At 37.7% G+C, this 21,763-nt stretch overlaps 2 protein-coding genes across 2 annotated transcripts; both read right to left on the bottom strand.

Annotated features, from left to right (window-relative positions):
- LOC126514005 (olfactory receptor 1468-like) lies at nt 1-939 on the bottom strand. Its single transcript, XM_050162657.1, has one exon. It carries the CDS (start codon nt 937-939, stop codon nt 1-3), a length of 939 nt encoding a protein of 312 aa, XP_050018614.1.
- An 8,569-nt stretch (nt 940-9,508) lies between these two features.
- On the bottom strand, nt 9,509-10,447 carry LOC126514092 (olfactory receptor 1468-like). Its single transcript, XM_050162801.1, has one exon. It carries the CDS (start codon nt 10,445-10,447, stop codon nt 9,509-9,511), a length of 939 nt encoding a protein of 312 aa, XP_050018758.1.
- Between the last annotated feature and the right edge of the window lie 11,316 nt (nt 10,448-21,763).

Genomic DNA, 21,763 nt, shown 5'->3' with positions numbered 1-21,763 from the left:
TTATAAAGAGATTTTCTTCTTGCAAAGGACTCTTAGCAGGGCCTCTTTCATATCTTTGTTCCTCAGGCTGTAAATGAAGGGGTTCAGCGTGGGAGTCACCACAGTGTACATCATGGCTATCACAGTCTCTTTCACAGTAGAGTTATTAGCTGAAGGACATAGGTAGACACCAATAATTGTCCCATAGAACAGTGAGACCACAGACAGGTGGGAGCCACAGGTAGAGAAGACCTTGTGGATAACCCGAGCAGATGAAACCTTTAGGATGGAGGAGACAATTTTTACATAGGACACAATGATGAGTAAAAATGGGATGACCATAAAGGGCCCTGCCAAGACAAATATCATTAATTCATTAATAAAAATATCAGAGCAGGCCAACTTAAGAAGGGCAGATATGTCACAGAAAAACTGAGGGATCACATTGTCCTCACAGAATGACAATCTAGCCAGGAGTAGGGTGTGCAGCATGGCATGTAGCATGGTAATCACCCATGACAGCAGTGCCAGACACACACAGAGCTTGGGGCTCATGATGCTGGTGTAATGAAGGGGAAAGCAGATGGCCACATAACGGTCATAGGCCATGACCACAAGAAGGAAGTTTTCCATGTTTCCAAAAACCATGAAAAAGTACATTTGTGTCAGACAACCCACATAGGAGATGGATGTATCTTGGCTCTGCATGTTCTGCAGTAATTTGGGCATTGTGACAAAGGAAAAACAGAAGTCAGAGAAGGACAAATTACTGAGAAAGAAGTACATGGGTGTGTGGAGGTGGGAGTCCAGTAGAATGAGGATGATGATGATGAGGTTACCCATGACAGTGGTGAGGAACATGGCCAGAAACAGGACATAGAAAAGTGGCTGATCCACTGTGGGTATGGGCAGCTCCCGAAAGATGAAGGAAGAGATGATAGTTTGGTTTTTCATTTTCATTCTTATTATCCAGTATCCTAAGGAGAAAATATTAAGATCATTTTAAAATAAAAACGAACATATATTTTGGATATATTTGTATAAAAAAGAGGTTTGACAATGATTGTAGTGACTATACACCCAAAATCCAAATCTTGGTAATCAATATAATCATCAGTGATTTTTTTGTCAACTTCTTCTTAACCTCATTCTATTTCCCCTCCTTTTGAACATAGATCTGTGCATTTTCCACTCAAAGTCAGATGTACTAATGTTTCTCTTGCTGCTGGATCAACAGTTATTTGTTCATTTGTAATTTGCTGTATTTTATTTATGTATATTCATGTTATTGAAAAATTTGATAATTATTATCCTTATAATTTTATATAAGTTTCAGAAATACACATACTCTAATGCTTTAGATTAATAAATCAAACTCAGATGTGTATGTCTCTATGCACAGATGTCTGCTCCACCATTTGCTAACGATCTTATCACTGCATGTGTCACAGGCATCAGGATCACAAAGAGAAATCCGTGTCTTCACTCTGTTTTCTTCCAAAGCATTCCTGAATATCCACCTCTCCAGTCTCTCATTGGATAGTAAAAGAAATTCAAGTTTGTGTCAAAAATCTCTGAATTTAACCCCTTTATTTTTCCTTACCTTGAACTACTGCCACACATTATACAGTCTCCCCTTCATCCTCCTCCCATTTCATCCATTCCTTTCTGTGAGATTATATTCATATATCAGGATCACCTCTTGTCTTTATCAGAACACAGAAGTAGATTCAATTAATATCCATGTTCTTTATCTTGAATCCTTTTCTTCTCTTTCAACATGCTTCTATTACACATTGTAACAGAAGAATTACATAATTTCTTTTCTGATTTATTCTGCACATTACCCCCTTTGCTCTGAAGATAAGGACACAGCTCCTATCATGGACAAAACACTTTAATTTTCTCAAATATACAAGTGGCATTTTCCTCTATGGTCTCACAGTGACACTTGTATTTTTATTTTCATCAATGCTGGGGTGAAATTTTTTCCATAACTGTCATGCTGTGGTGGTGTATGCCTTTAATTCCAGCTCTGGGAAGGCAGATCCAGGCTGATCTCTGAGTTTGAGGCCAACCTGGTCTACAAGATCTAGTTCCAGGACAGGCTCCCAGGCTATAGAGAATACCTGTGTTAGGAAAATTAATGGAACAAAGTTCTTCCCTCTTCCTTTTTAGAGGTGATAATCTATTTTTCTATCACTTACTTAATCCTTCTCCCCCTTCATTTGGTTCAGCCTCATTCATGTGTAAATGGTATTAATTATTACATACACAGTTAAGTTTACCAACTCCTCATACTAAGTAAGACTTTTATATTTCATATCATTCTATATGTATCCAATGCTTTAAGATACCTTCACACCTGTTGTAATCTATGTGTATTAGAGGTCTTATACCTCATCATGCTATTTGATTATTTACCAATTTTATTAATGTCTAACTAGGGTTATGACTTGTCATGATGACTTTGCCCAGTGATTATTTTTTGCTTGGTGCTCAAGCTGATATATAGTTCTTCAACTTCAATGGTAGAAAATTCCCAATTTCAAGTGAAAAACTTGACTGGTCAGCATTACATTTTACACTCTATAGTGAGCATCAAAGATCTAATGTGGTATGTTTGCAATGTTAGGGGTCATCATTTGCATCACTGTTCCATAGTACTGACAACTCCAAGTCATATACATACGCTTTAACCCACAAAATGTCATTTGCAGAAAACAAGTAGGATAAAAAATTATAAATTATAAAAAATAAGGTACTAATTTACTTTGGAAACTTCACTAAATTTATTCCTCAGTTGACTATCCTCTCTGTGATGGTTGATTTACACATCAAATGGATTAAGCCCAATACCAATTATGGACATTTGGTGGTAGTCATATATTGTATAAATATCATTAAAATGAACAGGTTTTGCCTTATAAAACTAACACTTCATAACATGAGCTTCATTCAGTCACATGAAAGAAATAGGGGAAGAGGATAAAACACTATAGAAAAATTTTGTATTTTTGCCTTAGATATAAGTCTAAAACCTCCACTCTTCTCAGAGTCCCTGATATTTAGACAGTTTTCAAATTTTCTCATTTTCTCATTATCAGCCACTAATATCAGTTGGTATCCTAAGTCACATGCTTGTGCACTCACTCACACACACACACAGCTGGCCTCTAACATGCAACAGCCCTGACTCTTTCCTGAACACTAGAATTACCAGTATGTACCAACATTCCCAGTTTCTGCCTCTTCTATAAACGAATAGTACCTTTGTGTTAAGGAGGAATGTGTACACAGATCCCAATCCAGAGAAATCACCACCAACTGTCACCAATGATGGGATCATGGAGTAAAAGCCTTATTTAGATGTTAAGTCTACCATTATCAAATTAATCAGCACCTAGAAATACTAAGGGATGTATATCTAACAGCTGGTACAGCGGCATATCATCTTGGACTATGTAGAAAAACTGGTTTTGATTATAGGAATATCATTTATATTAGCACCTAAATGATATTATGTCCTGATTGATGGGCTGAACTTAGAAGCAATCACAGATATAAACAGTAAAGCATAGATTTGTGAACTTGAACAGATAAAATGAATCATCATCTTCGGTAGGACACTCTTCAGAGTTTGCTAAAATCCCACAATGAAAATTATCGTAAACCATTCAGCACTAGAACAGTAAACTCTATCCCACAGTACTACTCTTGCATTTAAATAGTATGATATTGAGAGAAAACTACATAATGAGTAATTGTAATAAAACCATCAATATGTAAGCTGTTATATGATGGTCATGAAATATTCACAATGTGACAAATTCTTGGGAGACAATGAAAAGAAGAATGCCACTGTACCTGGAAAACTGTCCTGCATGGCACTCGAAATTCATGTGGATTGACAGCAAGACACATGCTTATTTTTCTGAATGTACCCAGCTCTGCTGAGGCTGAGTCAAAGTTTTAGGTTCAGGATCCCACTCACTTTTATTTGCAGACACAGCGACTAGTGGCTTCTCTACTCATTACCTATCTGCCCATCTCTACTCACATCCTCCTGTAGCCATTCCTGGGCCTTAGGGTCCCTGTATCCCTTAGGAATCCAGATACAATATAACTAATTAAAGGCATAGTAATTGCCCAGTTTCTTCCTAGGACCAATTTACCTCAGTGATCTCTAGTGGAGACCAATTATTGCACTGATCACCCCTACCTACAACAAGGAGAAGGGAGAATTTAAAGAATAAGAGCAAACAAAAGAAATAAACATAATTAATGAGTGAGAACATACCATATTCATCTTTTTGGGCCTGGGTTATCTCACTCAGGATAGTGTTTTCTATTGCCAAGTATTTGCATGCAAAATTCAAGATGCGATTTTTTTTTTTTAACCGCTGAGTAGTACTCTAATGTGTAGATGTCTCACACTTTCTTTATCCATTCTTCCATTGAAGGGCATCTAGGTTGTTTCCAGGTTCTGGCTATTACAAATTATGCTGCTATGAACATAGTTGAACAAATGCTTATGTATTATGATTGGGCATCACTTGGATATATTCTCAAGAGTGGTATTGCTAGATCTTGAGGTAGGTTGACTCCCAATTTTCTGAGAAACCACCACACTGATTTCCACAGTGGTTTCACAAGTTTGCGTTCCCACCAGCAATGGGTGAGTGTTCTCCTTACTCAACACCCTCTCCAGCATAGGTGTTTTTTATTTCAGCCATTATGACAGGTTTAAGATGGTGTCTCAAATTTGTTTTGATTTGCATGTTCCTGATTTCTAAGGAAGTTGAACATGCTCTTAAGTATCTTTTGGCCATTTGAAATTCTTCTGTAGAGAAATCTCTGTTCAGTTCAGTACCCCACTTTTTAATCAAGTTATTTAGAATTTTAGTGTCTAGTTTCTTGAGTTTTGGAGATCAGACTTTTGTCTGATATGGGGTTGGTGAAGATCTTTCTCATTAAGTAGGTTGCCTTTTTGTCTTAGTGACAGTGTCCTTGGCTTTACAGAAGCTTCTCAGTTTCGGGAGGTCCCATTTTTTCATTGTTGCTCTCATTGTCTGTGCTACTACGGTTATACATAGGAAATGATCTCCTGTGCCCATGTGTTGCAGGCTACTTCCCACTTTCTCTTCTATCAGGTTCAGTGTGGTCGAATTAACATGGAGGTCTTTAATCCATTTGGACTTGAGTTTTATGCATTATATCATTCCCCAAAACTATGAGTTTTGGGAACAGCAGGAATGTTAATATGGGTATTCCATTGCTGCAGCAGGTCACACTCATCCATTGCTGGTGGGAATGCAAACTTGTGCAACCACTTTGGAAAGCAGTGTGGTGGTTTCTCAGGAAATTCGGGATCAACCTACCCCTGGACCCAGCAATACCACTCTTGGGAATGTACCCAAGAGATGCCCTATCATACAACAAAAATATATGCTCAACTATGTTTATAGCAGGATTGTTTGTAATAGCCAGAACCTGGAAACAACCTAGATGCCCTTCAGTGGAAGAATGGATGAAGAAAGTATGGAATATATACATATTAGAGTACTACTCAGCAGTAAAAAACAAGGACTTCTTGAATTTTGCATGCAAATGGATGGAAATAGAAAACACTATCCTGAGTGAGGTAAGCCAGACCCAAAAAGAGGAACATGGGATGTAGTCACTCATAGTTGGTTTCTAGCCATAAATAAAGGACATTGAGCCTATAATTAGAGATCCTAGAGAAGCTAAATAAGAAGGAGAACCCAAAGAAAAACATATAGACATCCTCCTGGATATTAACCTTCATCAGGCGATGAAAAGAGACAGAGACCCACATTGGAGCACCGGACTGAAATCTCAAGGTTCAAATCAGGAGCAGAAGGAGAGAGAGCACAAGCAAGGAACTCGGGACCGCGAGGGGAGCATTCACACACTGAGAGAATGGGGGTGTTCTATCGGGAACTCACAAAGGCCAGCTGGCCTGGGTCTGAAAAGGCATGGGATAAAACCGGATTCACTGAACATAGCGTACAATGAGGACTACTGAGAACTCAAGAACAATGGCAATGGGTTTTTGATCCTACTACACATACTGGCTTTGTGGGGGGAGACTAAGGTGTTTGGATGTTCACCTTACTAGACCTGGAAGGAGGTGTGAGGTCCTTGGACTCCGCATAGGGCAGGGAACCAGGTCTGCTCTTCAGACTGATGAGAGAGGGGGAGTTGATTGGGGGAGGGGAGGGATATGGGAGGCGGTCATGGGGAAGAGACAGAAATCTTTAATAAATAAATAAATAATAATTAAAAAAAAAGACTGTGTCATTCCTAAAAGTGCCACATTCTTTTTAATTGTAACAGGAGGAGGGGGCTGCTTGTTATCCCAGCTACCCAATTGGCTTACACCTGAAATAATCACACAGAAACTATATAAATTATAACACTGCCTGGCCCATTAGCTCTAGTTTCTTATTGGCTAATTCTTACATCTTAGTTTAACCCATTTCCATTAATCTGTATATCACCACAAGGTTGTGGCTTACTGGGAAAGATTCAACATTTCTGACCTGGCAGCTCCATGGTGTTTTTCTATCTTCCCTTCTTCCCAGCATTCAGTTCTGTCTACTCCATGCCTACCTAAGTTCTGCCTTATCAAAAGGCCAAGGCAGTTTCTTTATTCAACCAATGAAAGCAACACATAAACAGGACCACCTACACCATTATATAAAGAAAAAACTGAGTCCCAATAGCCAATAAATTGAAGTATCAACATAACCATATAAGCCTCACAGAATTTAATCCATAGCATTAGCAAAATGTTACTAAAAGTTTCAATATTAAGGAGTCTGCTGGATTGTTTGATTAATTACCTGTTATGAGATCCTGTAAATTGTTTTAAGTGTAACAATCTTTTTATTGTCCCGCAGATGTCATAGTTGTAGAGTTGTGATTTGCAGCAATGCAAGCAGTGGTGACAGGAATGGACCTTAGCCCTTTAGTATTCTACCTTCGTACAGGTTAAATACTGAGAAATATGCTTTGTTTGACAAATTAAAAGCGATTAAATCAATTTCATACACAGAACAAGAAACCAAAAAATCATGTGCAGGCAGCACAAACTGGAAGCTGTATAAGTCACCATGTGGCAAGGAACCTCACCAGGGAACTGCACTAAGGAATGTGGCAGTCATGCATGTGCTTGGGAAATTTCCAATTTGCTGAAAGCAGTAAGCTCTGCTGTGGTGGGGTTCTACAAAAAACCACTTAGGTAAAAGCACACCAAGTGGGCAAAGTGGGGAGTCTTTCTGGGCCATGGACCAGCTAGGCCTTTAGGCCATCCACCCAGTAGGTATGGAGTCCAAATCCACATGGGCACCAGATGAAGAAGGACACTTAAAAGAAATCCCACACTAGCTCAGAATTGAGAATAATAGATGGGTATTCATTGTGTGATAGACTCGCAAATCATTATCCTTTGCTGGAATGGAGAACAGCAAATGAATCCTGCAGCAGGAAAAAATGCTGGATGCATGTATTACATTGGCATAAATAGTATGAGGTACCACATCCCAGTGGTCAGGTCACTTAAAGGCTATTGGCTATAGGATTCCTTACAGCAAAATGGCCTGAACAGTTTGGGGGTAAAACTACACCCATATTCCCAAATAGCACTTATAAATCTTATAAATCTTTCTTCATATTTAAATGGGGATATGCTATAGAGGTTTGCATTGGTATAGATCTTGGTTTATTGATACAAATTTAATGTGAATTTTGTTATAGAGTACATATGTATTTCTGATCTTGATTAAGGTATTGTATTTGTGCAGCTCTATTAAAAATGTAATGTATAAATAAGACATACAGGACTTTCCACAGGGCAGGGAACCCTGACTGCCCCTCAGACTGGAGAGGGAGGGGGAGAGGAGTGGGGGGAGGGGGGGGGGAGAGGGAGGAGGGGGAAAAGGGAGACGGGGAGGGAAATGGGCGGCGGGGAGGAGGCGGAAATCTTTTTTTTCAATAAAAAAATTATATTTAAAAAATAGATAATCATCTATAATAGTCAAGCGTATAGTCATTTTAGTTAGATTTTCTAGATGTACAGAGAGGTATTTCAGATAGATAGGCATTCTTAAAACCTTTCAAAGACTATAGAATATGTTATTTATTTTGTTTTAATAACTTAGGACTTTTCATGATAATGAGACACACATCCTCCTGGCAGCATCAATTACTTCAAGAAGAAGATGGGCATCTAAGAGACTCCTTATGGAGTTGGTTATCAATTTTGGCAAGAAACTGCTCTTTACTGGACTGCTTGATGAACTGGTCATGCAGGGCCCACAGAAAAATGACTGTTGAACTTCCCTAAAGATGAGATGATCCTTCGGGGTTCCAGCTTTATGAAAGAGTCTGCTAGACATTCTGAAGTATCCAGAAGAAAGTGACTGCCAATATAGGCAGTAATGTCTTTGAAATTTACTGCTTCATGGAAAAGTATGCCAGATACTATGGGCCTGTAGGCTAAACAACAAGATCGACAAACCCCTATCCAAACTAATTAAACAACAGAGAGAGAACACGCAAATAAATAAGATCAGAAATGAAAAGGGGGACATAACCACAGACACAGAGGAAATTCAGAGGTTCTCCTCCTCTGTGAAGACAAAAGTAGAACCTCTTTTACAAAGCAACATATCCTTAGACCTAAATTATGAAGTCAAGATAATTTTAATTTTATTTGCAGGTTTAGCTTAGCAGCCTGTACAATGAAATGTCTCTCTGTGGTTACCTCATGCATTTCCTGTTAACATATAATATTATATTCTTTTGGACTCTTCACTGGAATTGAGCAATAGTCAATTATAATTATGCTTTTCCTTAGTTATGATAAAGAATAAAGTAGATATAAATATTTTAACTGTAATTCTTACTTGATACCTGTTTTGTTATATATAATTTTACTATGTTAAAGTTAAAGCTCTCCTTTTCATTTGTACAGAAAATGAGGAAATGGTGTTGGATTCCTTCTGTATGTGTTGCTCTTATTGGTTAATAAATAAAACTATTCTGGCAAGTGGCTTAGTAGAATAGAACAAGGAAGGAATTTCAAGTAGACAGAGGAGGAAAAAAGGCAGAGTCAGTGAGATGCCATGTAGTCACTGCTGGAGACACACACTGGATGAAAACCCTGCCTGTCGGACATGGTAGGTGATACACAGATTAATAGAGATTGATTGATTTAAGATATAAGCTTAAGCTATTTGCCAATAAATGTTTCAAATAATATAGTTTCTGTATTTTTTGAAATTTTCTATATAATTATTTTGGGTCTGGAAAACCCAGAAACAAATGAGCAGCACCCACCAACACCATTGCCTAGCTGAATTACTTTACAAAACTCCTTTTTGCAAATGAAATTATTATGGAGTATGTTCTTTTGTGTGGATACAATTATAGGGATACATTTTAAAATATTATTCTCAATATATTTACTAGAGGAGTTTAAGTAAAAATCTCAGTGTTACCATTATAAAGAGATTTTATTCCTGCAAAGGATTCTTATCAGGGATTCTTTTATGTCTCTGTTCCTCAATCTGTAGATGAATGGGTTCAGCATTGGAGTCACCACTGTGTACATCATAGCCATGGCTGTTTCCTTCACAGTAGAATTATTGGATGATGGACATAAGTAGAGACCGATAATTGTCCCATAGAACAGTGAGACTACAGACAAGTGGGAGCCACAGGTAGAAAAAACCTTGTGGATAACCTGAGCAGATGAAACTTTTACGATGGAGCAGACAATTTTTACATAAGACACAATGATCAGTAAGAATGGGATGACAACAATGGGCCCTCCCAAGATAAATATCATTAGTTCATTAATAAAAATGTCAGAGCAGGCCAACTTGAGCAGAGCAGATGTGTCACAGAAAAAGTGGGGGATTATGTTATCCTCACAGAATGACAATCTAGCCACGAGTAGGGTGTGCAACATGGAATACAACATGGTACATACCCAGGATAACGCTACCATACACACACAGAGCTTGGTGCTTATGATGCTGGTGTAATGAAGGGGAAAGCAGATGGCCACATAGCGGTCATAGGCCATAGCCACAAGGAGAAAGTTTTCCATGTTTGCAAAAAACATGAAAAAGTACATTTGTGTCAAACAACCCACATAGGAGATGGATGGATCTTGGCTCTGCATGTTCTGCAGTAATTTGGGCATTGTGACAGAGGAAAAGCAGAAGTCAGAAAAGGACAAATTACTGAGAAAGAAGTACATGGGTGTGTGGAGATGGGAGTCCAGTAGAATGAGGATGATGATGCTGAGGTTCCCCAAGACAGTTGTGAGGTACATGGCCAGGAACAGGGCATAGAACAGGTGCTGGTGCTCTGGGGGGATAGGCAGGCCCCAGAGAATGAAGTGAGAGATGACAGTTTGGTTTTTCATTATCATTCTTATTATCCAGTATCCGAATAAGGAAATATTAGGATCCTTTTAAATTAAAAACAAAGTGAACACATATTTAAGATACATTTTGTACAAAAAGAGATCTGACAATGATTAGAGTGACTATTTCCTCAATCTCCTAATGTCTTTAATTATTATAATCATCATTGATTTTTTTTCAAGTTCTTAGCATGATTCTATCTCCCATCCTTTTCAAGACTATATATGCATTTTCTACTCTAATCCAATGGTACTAATGCTTCTCTCTCCTACTGTCTGCTCAACTGTTGTTTGTTCATTTGTAGCTTGCTGTAATTTTGTATATTGATATTACTGTAAAATGTGTTAAACTTTGTAATCATATATATATATATATATATGTTTCAAGAAAAACACACATACTCCAATGACTTAGATTACCATTTGAATCTCAGATGTATATGTCTCTGTACCATACAAATTTCTGTTCCACTATTCACTAATAATCTTCTACCCACTGCATGTATTACAGGTATCAGGAGCTCAAAAGCCCCGAATGAAATTAATGTTTTCACTTCGCTGTCTTCCGGAGAATCCCTCATTCTCCTACCTCTCAATTTTCCCATTGTATAGTGAAAGAAATTCAGGTTTGAATCAGAAATCTCTGAATGTTATCCATTCATTTTTCACTATCTTGAACTAGTATTGCAAATTATGCAGAATCACCCCTTTATTATCTACCTATTTCATCCATCACTTTCTATTAGATTATATTCAAATATCAGGATCACCTTTTGTCTTTACTGGAACACAGAAGCAAATTCAACTCATGTCCATGTTCTTTTGTCTCTTGATGCTTCCCTTCTCCTTCAGCATGCTTCATTTATGCATCTAACAGAGGTGTTCAGTCAGCTATTGTCTGATTCATGCTTCACATTACCACTGTTGCTCTGAGGATAATAAAAAGCTCCTATCAGGGACACAAAAACTGTTTCATTTTCTCGCGTGTGCCGGTGGTATTTCACCATATTGTCTCACAGTGACATTTGCTTTTTTTCTCTTAACAAATGCTTGGGTTAAAACTCTTCCCCTTCCCCATTTTAGAGTTGCTCATCTACTTTACTTTCACTTCCTTCCCTCTTCTCCGCCATCATTTGGTTCATCTTCATTTGTATGTAAAGGTATTGCTTAACACCTACACAGGTAAATTTACAATCTCCCCACACTAAGTAAAACCTTCATCCATGTCTCAAATCATTCTACTTATATCCAATGCACTTATCATTTTAATCACTGCTTTAAGCTTCTGTCACATAAATTGTAATCTACATGCATTAGAGATCTTATATGACATAATTCTATTTGGTTATTTATATTTTTTAATCTCTAACTAGGGCCAGTATCTTATAAATTATGATATTGTTCAGTGAAAGTTTGTTGCCTGGTGCCCAAACTGATATAGATTTCTTCAACTTAAAAGTTATAAAATTCCCCATTTCAATTGAAAGACATGGCCATTTGATTTACAACTCAGGTGGGTTAGACCCCGATATCAATTTTGGAAAAATTCTAGGTTGTAATAAGATATTCTATAAATATCATTAATATCTGCAGATTTTGTGCAAAACAACTAAAATTTCATAACATGAGCTTCATTCAGTCCGTTCAGTCAGATGAAAGAATTAGGGGAAAGGGGCAACACACTGTAGAAATCTTTTGCATTTTTTCCTTAGATAGAAGTCTATAACCTCCACTCTTCTCAGAGGCCCCAATATTATAGAGAGTTTTCAAATGTTCACCTTATCAGATGCCAATCTATGTAATCAGTGTCCAAAGTCACATGCATGTGCACACACACACACACACACGTCATTCTGGGATTCTGTATAGCACTGACTAGTGAAGTGATTACATGTTTCAAAGCTGATAAAACAGGAGAAACATAAAGGTATCTAAGCAACTTTCTTTGGAATGCTACAACCAAGTCTGACTGCACGTATCTTCATAGACTGACAGTTTTAATGCAGCTGAATTTAGAGTTTGTACACTTAGACTTTGCAGATTAGCTTGGCAAAGAAAAACCATGTGGGGAAAAAAATCACCCACCAATTAAAAAGATACTCACCTTAGGTATCCAAGACCGGCCTCAAGCAAACAACACTTCTGACTCTTTCCCAAACACTGGGATTACAGTTATATGCCACTATTCCCAATTTCTGCTTCTTTTATAAACAAACAATACCTTTGTTTTTGGAGGCATGTGTACATAGATCATAATCCAGAGAAATCACCATCAACTGTTACCAATAATGGGCTAGTCGAGGCTTTGCCTTCATGCCTTCTTTAGATATGAGGCCCACCAGTCTCAAATTAAACAACGCAGAAAAATACCAAGGGATATATTGCAATTGGTTGGTATACCTGTGTATTATCTTTGATTCTGTAGAGGAACTGATTTCGTTTATAGAGATTTTATTTTACATGAGCACCTAGATGATATTAAGATATTAATATCTTTCTTGATGGACTGCATTTAGGAGAAATAACAGATGTTACCACTAAAACACAGATTTGTGAACTTGTACAGATAAAATGGATCATCCTCTTCGGTAGGACACTGTTCAGAGTTTGCTGAGACAACACAGTGGAAAGTATAGTAAACCACTCAGCACTGGAGCAGTGAACTCTATCTCACAGCACCATTCTCATGTTGAAAAGCTGTGGTATTGAGAGAAAATTGCATAATAAGAAATTGAAATGAAGCTATCAAAATGAGAGTGGTTATATGATGATGATCAAACATTCACAGTGTGATAAATTCTTGTGATAAAGTGAAAAGACTAATGTTATCATACCTGAAATATGTCCTGCATGATACTGGAAATTTATGTGGATTGACAACAAGACACCAGCTCATTTTTCTGAATATACCCAGACCTAATGAGACTGAGTCAAAGTTTCTGGTTCAAGATCCTGCTCTCCTTATTTATTTGCAGGCACTGTAATTAGTGGCCTCTCTAATCATCGTTTATCTGCCCAACACTACTCATACCCACCTGTGGACATTCCTTGGCCTTAGGGGCCCTGCATCCCTTAGGAGTCCAGATACTGTATAACTCATTAAAGACAGAGTAATTACCAAGGTCCTTCCTAGGACCAATTTACCTAGTGGAGAACAATTATAGTCATTGATCATGCCTTCCTCTACTTAGTGGAAGGTAAAACTTAAAGAACAACTACAGAGAATAAATATATAGCATCAACAAGAAAACCAAAAAATGTAGAAAGATGCACACCCATTGAGTGTTAAAGCAATGAACAAGCTTCTGTTTGACTGGAATCCACTTTGTCAGAGGGAGAAATGTAGAAATTGACAAGAAAACCACCCAAGTTACCAGGCACTATTTTCATTGCTAATGAGTTAAAGCATCTCACATAACAAAAGTTTACACAAGGAGCCACGAATAATTTTGAAAGGTACTTAGTTATGATAAAATAAAGTAGATATAAATATAATAACTGTAATTCTTGCTTGATAACTTTTGTTATATGTCACGGCCACCCTCGTCCCGCAAGGAAAAACGTAACACTCAGAGCTCTTCTTGCAGCAGTTTTCAGGACTTTATTCACAGCAATCTATCTCCTTCTCCTTTCCTTTCTCTCATCTCTCCTCACTCTCTTTCCCTTTCTCTCTTCTCTCTGGGCAAAACCTCTCCCAGCCCTTAAGTAGGCATGGGCTGCCAATCCTGAATTGCCAGGTGGGCATTGCCCATAGGTTCACGCATATGCAGGCAGCTGATAATCATTGCGTGATCACAGCATAGGTCAGGCCTTAGACATCTCAGGAGCTGATTATACATCTCCATCAGGTGTGATTCCATGCAGCTTGCTACAGTTATATGTAATTTTACTATGTTAAAATTAAAGCCTTCCTTTTCATTTAGACAGAAAAGGGGAGGTGATGTGGGATTCCCGTCTGTATTCTGTGATTAGAATTGGTTAATAAAGAAGCTGTATTGGATCTGTGATAGGGTAGAGCAGAGACAGGCAGGCAGAGAAAACTAAACTGAATGATGGGAGAAAGGAGGAAGAATCAGGGAGAAGCCATGTATCCCCATAGGAGACAGACGCTGGAAATTTTTGGGTAAGTCATAGCCTTGTGGTGATACATGGATTAATGTAAATGGGTTAAATTAATATGTAAGAGGTAGCCAACACAAAGCTAGAGGTAATAGGCCAGGCCAGGCAGTAATTTAATTAATACAGTTTCTGTGTGTTTATTTTGGGTCTGAGCTTCCAGGCAGCTGGAAAACAAACAAGTGGCCTCTTACTACACTTTATCACTGATAATTTTGTTGTACTACGACACTGAGATTTCAACTTACCCATGACAAAAATTGCAGCAACTTTTACAACCACATAGAGAATAATATTCTGGGAAAAATATTCAGTGAGAAAAGGTACACCATAAATGTCATCTGAATCACTTTCTAGTTTTATGAATAGTTGTGCACATAGAGAAGTGGTTACTCCGGTAATTGGGTAGGAAATGACATAATAAATCAAAACATGGAGAAGATGTGATAGAACTCACCATTCAAGTTGTTTGTGTTAAGACTTAAATGCTCACAGAGCCTTACATGAAGATTTGGACTGGACAGACATGCAACACTGTAAAGAGCTCTGAAGGTGCTGGTCTTGGAATGAAAATAAAGAAGTCAATAAAGTCTAGAATACAGAAACAGATTTTACACCATTTTTATAGGGACAAGGTAGGGAATGAATGAATCAAGGTAAGAGACCTAGTTCATAGCATACTAGAGTGTATAACATTTCAAGTGCCTTGGAAGAAGTTGGACAGCATGTTTTTCAAGTAATATAAAATACTTGCATAAAATATTTTGCAGGCAAAATGAAAAACAAAAGGCAATGTTTGAAACTGAATTTTGTTGTATCCCAGGTTCTTTCTATGGGTTTTGGGCAAATAAACTACTGGTTAATAATTTGAGGGGAAAAATGGTGCAAATAACACCATTATGTAAGAGTATGATAAAAATTTGTTCAAAGTTTGGAAAGGTCAGAAGAGACAACACAGAAATAAAAAGAAAAGGGAAGAATAAGAGATGAACTGGTGTAAAAATGGTGTAGAAATGACAGTAGTAGACATTAGAAAAAGTTTTTTTTTAACTATTTGGGTGCTATGGACCATCACCCTAGGATCATGAAACATCATTTATTCATATTTAAATATTATACTACAGCCAACATAGAAAATTGAATAAAAGAGTAAAACATTGGAATAATTTGGAATCAACCAACTTCAATACCCAGATGTATCACTCTCAGGCATATACCCAAAGGATGTTCCGACCTACCACAAGGATACTTGTTCAACTATGTTTAATGCAGCTTTATTCATAATTGTCATGTTCTGAAAACAATTTATATGTCTCTTAACTGAAGAATGGTTAAAGAAAAGTAAGGTTATTTTCACAAGGGAGTATTTCTTGGATGTTTAAAAAATAACATGGAATTTGCATGCAATTTATTGCAACAAGAAAATGTCATGTTGAGTGAGGTAACCTAGAACTGGAATGCCAAATATGGTATGCATTTAATTATAAGTGGATTTTAGCTGTTAAGTAAATTATAATCAATCTACAATTCACAGACCTCGAGAGGTTACATTAATAGGAGGACAATAGCGTGGAAGCATAGACCTCTTTGTTAAGGGGAAATAGAATAGATTCTTCAGGTGGACTGACTGTGGGTAGGAATGGGAATGTAAGGGATGAGATGCAGGGGATAGAGGGAGAGAATACTGGGAGAGACTGTAGGAATTGGTCCATATTTCTAGGGCAGTGTAGTAACCTAGTGCAGTGAAAAGTACTTGGAATACTTGAGAACTTCTAATAATGGATAATAATACAGAGTCTGAGCTGGCAATATTTTGTAGTCAGGGAAGTTGTTGGTGATGGGATAGGGTTACATTTGTTTGAGTTGCTGGTTGTGGATGTCCTTTGGAGACCTACAAATAACCCAGGCTGATGCTAGCACAGATATTAGTTCTTTGAAATGTGGCAGACGGGCCCAGTTGCCAGAGACAATATCCTTGCATGGCTTACAGAGAACAAGCTAATGCAGGTTTGACGTTAACCCTTTCATTCTAGATTCATTAGTACATGAAAGTACTCTGTAGCCTACAGAAAGAGAAACCTGAACACTAACCTAGCAACGAATCCCTCCAACTACAATCTGTATTGACTGAAAGATCTGCTTTGGAAATGCTGTTGTAGAACTTGTTAGGGTTTGGTTTTACTTCAGGCCATCTCACCATTTGGAACCCATTCCCTGGATGGTCAGGAACCAGGGACTGCATAGTCCAGAGTCTTAAGTAGAACCAAACTGGCAAAAGAAAAAAAAAATCAATGAAATGATTGTTAATGATACTGTGCTGCTGTTTTCATAGATTAGTGACTTGTCCAGCCTTCATCATAGGCCTTCCTTCAGCAGCAGATGGGAGCAGGTGCAGGGAACCATAGTCAGATGTCTTTCAGAGAAAACATCTAAACTGGAGGTCTCTATTGGGTCTCTAACCTTTGAGATAAGGGAGCACCAGGGAAGGGTTCCAGGAAAGAGTGTAGGAGTCAGAGGGGATGGAGGACACTAGGAGAACATGGCCCACCACATCAATTAAGTAGAGCTCACACAGGCTCACAGAGATGGAAATTTCAGCATTATCTAGACCCTACAGGTCAGATAGATGCACATGTGAATTCACTGAAGTTGTGACCTGAACCTATAAGACCTGCACAAGTCAATACAGACCTGACCAAATAGCTATTCGCAATTGAAACCTGCCAGCAGAGAGAAACTCAGTTTTCTTCAGTGGAGTGATGATTCTGGGTCTATCAACCACACTTCAGAGTAGGACCCATGTTTAGGAGTAATTTGCCAATACAAGTCAGATTTTATGTTTTATGCTGTTTTTCTTTCGTTGTTAGCTAATTTGATTGCTTTTTTTTATCAAGTAAGGTAAAGAAAATGGACTTGGGTGGGTATAAAAGTGGGTAATAAAGGTTTTAGAGCTGAAATTGAAAGAAAAATGTGCTAAAACTACACTGTATGAAATTCCTAAAGACAGATATCTCCTGAGTAAACTGGGAGCATGGGAGAGATGTAGGGTAGAATGAGTGAGTGTAGGGGGGCAGGATAAAATGAGGGAACCAGACAGAACAGGATGGCGGAATTGAGGGCAGGACAAAGAGGAAGAACAAAGAAAGAGATATTTTGATAGAAGGCACCATTATGGAGTTAGGAAGAAACTTGGAACTAGGAAAATTCTCAGGAATGCACATGGATGACCCAGCTAGGACACTTAGCAATAGTGGAGAAGGTGCCTGAACTGGCCTTTCACTTTATTCAGATAGACAACTACCTTAATTGAAATCATAGAACCTTCGTCCAGTAACTGATGGGAGCTGATGCTGAGATTTACAACTAAGCACTGGGCTAAGCTCCCAGAGTCCTGTTGAAGAGTCAAGACCATGATGGGGAAACCACAGAAAAAACTAAACCAAGTTAGCGCAAGTTCAATGGATCCAGACTGAGAACTGGGTAACTTACATAGGAATGAAATAGGATTTCTTAATGTGGGTGACAGTAGTGTGGTTTGGACAGTCTGTGAGGCCACTGGCAGTGGAACCAGGAATTAACCCTACTGCATGAACTTGATTTTTGAATCCCATTCCTTATGGAGGATACCTCGCTCAGCCTAGATACAGTGGAGACGGCCTTGGTCCTGCCTGAGACTTTGCTGACTCCCAACGGGAGGCCTTACCCTCTTTAAGGAGTCGATGGGAGTGAGGTGGGGGAAGAAGGGAAAGTAGGGAGATGGGAGGGAGGGGGAACTGAAATTGGTTTATATTTTTTTTTTTAAAAAAAGAATGTAAGGAATGTAAATCTGATAGAACTGTGGCTCCTATCTAATGATTTTCTAGAATTGCTCAAGCAAGGCAGAGGATAGTATCATTGAGTTATTTTTCTCTTTCTTAATTAAACAACTTTGTAAAATTCCTATTTGCAATTGAAAATATCATGTTGCTCATTATTGTCTTTGTATGTGGATCACATTGTGGGAAAATACTTTGTGATACTATAAACAAAATATAAGATAAATTTAAGTAAAATTTTAATATTGGCATTATAAGGAGATTTTATTATTACAAAAAATTCATATCAGTGCCTTTTTCCTATGCCTGTTCCTCAAGTTGTAGATGAAGAGATTAATCATGGGAGATACCATTGTGTATATATATCATCATGGCCATGGGAGTATCCCTCACAGTAGAGTTACAACCAGATGGGCATATGTAGATGAAAATAACTGAGCCATAGAATAGTGAAACCACAGGCAGATGGGAGTCAGAAGGTGAAAAGACCTTGTAGATAAGCAGAGCAGAACAAACCCTTAAGATGGAGGAGATAATTCTCACATAGAAAACAAATGTAAGAATGAAATGAAAATATCAAGCCCTCCCAAGGTAAATATTATTCATTCCTTAGTGTAAATGTTGGAGCAGGGCAACTTGAGCATAGTAGATATGTCACAGAAAAAGTAGGAATCACATTGTCTTCACAGCATGATAATCTTGCAAAGAGTAGGGGGTACAACATGGAATGCAGCATTGTAAGTATCTAGGACAATGCTACCAGTCACACACAGAGCTTGGGGTTCATTATTCTGTTGTAATCAAAAGGGTAACAAATAGCCACATACTGGTCATAGGCCCCCAAGAAGAATGTTCTCCATGTCTCCGGAAACCATTAAAAAGTATATTTCTGTCAGAAAATCTACATAGGGGATAGATGGATCCTGGATTTGCATGTTCTGTATTAATTTGGCACTGAGCCAGAGAAAAATTATAGATCATAGAAGGACAAGTTACTGAGAAAGAAGTGCATGGGTGTGAGGAGATGGGCATTCATTAGATTGTGGATGATAAGGAGGAGGTCCCCCAGGACAGTGGTGTGGGCCATAGCCAGGAACAGGGCATAGAACAGATGCCGGTGCTCTGGGGGAATCGGCAGATTCAAGAGGATGAACTTGATACAGCAGTTTGGTTGCTCATTATTGTCTTTCAGCCATTTTAGTTCTCTGTTTAAATCTGTACCCCATTTTTATAGGATTATTTGTTCTTTTGATGACCAATTTCTTGCATTCTTGCTTGGGCTATTTTGGAGATCATTCCTCTGTCTGATGTTGGGTTGGTGAAGAGGGATCTTTTCCCATTCTGTAGACTGCCATTTTATCTTGCTGACATGTCTTTTGCCTTATAGAAGCTTCTCAGTTTCAGGAGGTCCCATTTATTAATTGTTTCTTTCACTTTCTATGCTACTGAGGCTATATTTAGGAAGTAATCCCCTGTGCCAATACGTTCAAGTGTACTTACCATTTTCTCTTGTGTGAGGTTCAGTGTGGTTGGTTTTATGTTGAGGTCTTTTGATTCATTTTTACTTGCGTTTTCTGCATGGTGGTAGATATGGATCTATTTTCATTCTTTTACATGCTGATATCCAGTTATGCCAATTCCATTTGTTGAATATGCTTTCTTTTTTCTATTTTGTATTTTTTGCTTCTTTGTCAAAAATCAGGTGTATGGAGATAAAAATCACAGTTATCCCACTGAAATTAGAATCAAGACAAGGTTGTATACTCTATCCATATTTACTTAATACAATTCTTGAGGTTCTAGCTAGAGCAATAAGACAACAAAAGGTGGTCAAGAGGATACAAACCAGAAAAAAAAGAAGTCAAACTCTCACTCATTGCTGATGATATGACAGTTTACATAAGCAACCCCTAAACTTCTACCAAGGAACTTCTACAACTGATAAACACCTTCAGTAATGTAGCAGGATAAAAGATTAACTAAAAAAAATCAGTAGCCCTCCTTTACACAAATGAAAAAGGTGCTGTGAAAGAATTCAGAGAAACATCACCCTTCACAACAACAACTAATAGCATAAAATATCTTGGAGTAACTCTAACCAAACAAGTGGAAAACCTGTATGACAAGAACATTAAATCTTTAAAGAAAGAAATTGAAGAAGATACCCCAAAATGGAAAGATCTCCCATACTCTTGGGTAGGTGGAATTATCATAATTATTCTTAATCTCTAACTAGAGCCAGTACCTGTCATGGTGAATGAATTTGGCCAGTAAAAATTTGTTACCTTCTGCTCAAATTAATTTTGATTTCTTCGACTTCAATGAAAGAAAATTTACCCATTTAAATAGAAATACCTGATAAATTGACACTCAAATTTTCACTTTATAATAAATGTTGGATATCTAATTTTGTATTTCTTCAGTGTTAGGGTTAGTCATTTGTATTACTCCTCAGTAAGACTGATTATTCCAAATCATACCCAGGTGGTCTAATTCACAAAATGTCATTGATATCCATGCAGAAATCAGGATGAGTTGTTTTATGTAAAACAAAAAAGGAGAAGCAAAAGTTAGTTTTGAATTTTTACTTAAGTTATTCCTGAGATGCTCAAGTGTTTATACTGTGTGTGGCAGTTCATTTAGGCATCGAGTTCTTAAGTCTGTTCCCAGTTTTTGAAAAATACTACTTGTTATGCAGATAGTCTTGATTTTTTGAGAATATATTTGTCAGTATAACTATGTAGATTGCTTATAAATGTCATTTAATATGTATACTTTGAGTAAAGTAACTAACATTTCATAACATGATGAGTTTCATGCAATTCGATGACTTTTCTAGACTCAATTTACACCTGGGGGTTCTAGTGGAGACCAGTTATTATGACCTATCACTCCTTACTACCTAGACATGAGTAAATTTTAAAGAACACTGAATAAAACTCTTAAACAAATAGCAGCAATAAGAAAGCCCCCAAACATTAAAAAGATGCAAACTTCTTGACAGTTCATGTAATGTACAGGGGTTCTGCTTGACTGAAGCTTACTTTCCTAGGGGGAAAATTAAATAAGGGTGACTGGAAAACCACCCCATATTATCAAGCATCATTCTGATTGTTAATGACTGAAAGTGTCTTATGTTAGAAACAAATTATACCAGAAGCTATCAGTAGTCTAATTTTTTGTGAGGCAGTTTCTCTATAGCTTGAAGCTAGCTCTTATAGCCCAGGCTGGCCTTGAACTCACAGAGATCTGCCTGCCTCTGCTTCCTGAGTTCTTGGATTAAAGGTGTGTATATCAGAAGTCTCTTATTTGAGATGGGGTTGGTTGTAAACCTAGTCTTTAATGGATGAGCCATTCATCACTCCAGGCCATTCAACATTAGTTTTTTTTT

The sequence above is a fragment of the Alexandromys fortis genome, unplaced genomic scaffold, assembly GCF_014885135.2.
Source record: "Alexandromys fortis isolate MF-2015 unplaced genomic scaffold, M_Fortis_MF-2015_v1.1 scaffold_84, whole genome shotgun sequence".
Classification (NCBI taxonomy): Eukaryota; Metazoa; Chordata; class Mammalia; order Rodentia; family Cricetidae; genus Alexandromys; species Alexandromys fortis.
This window is presented reverse-complemented; position numbering and strand designations above follow the sequence as displayed.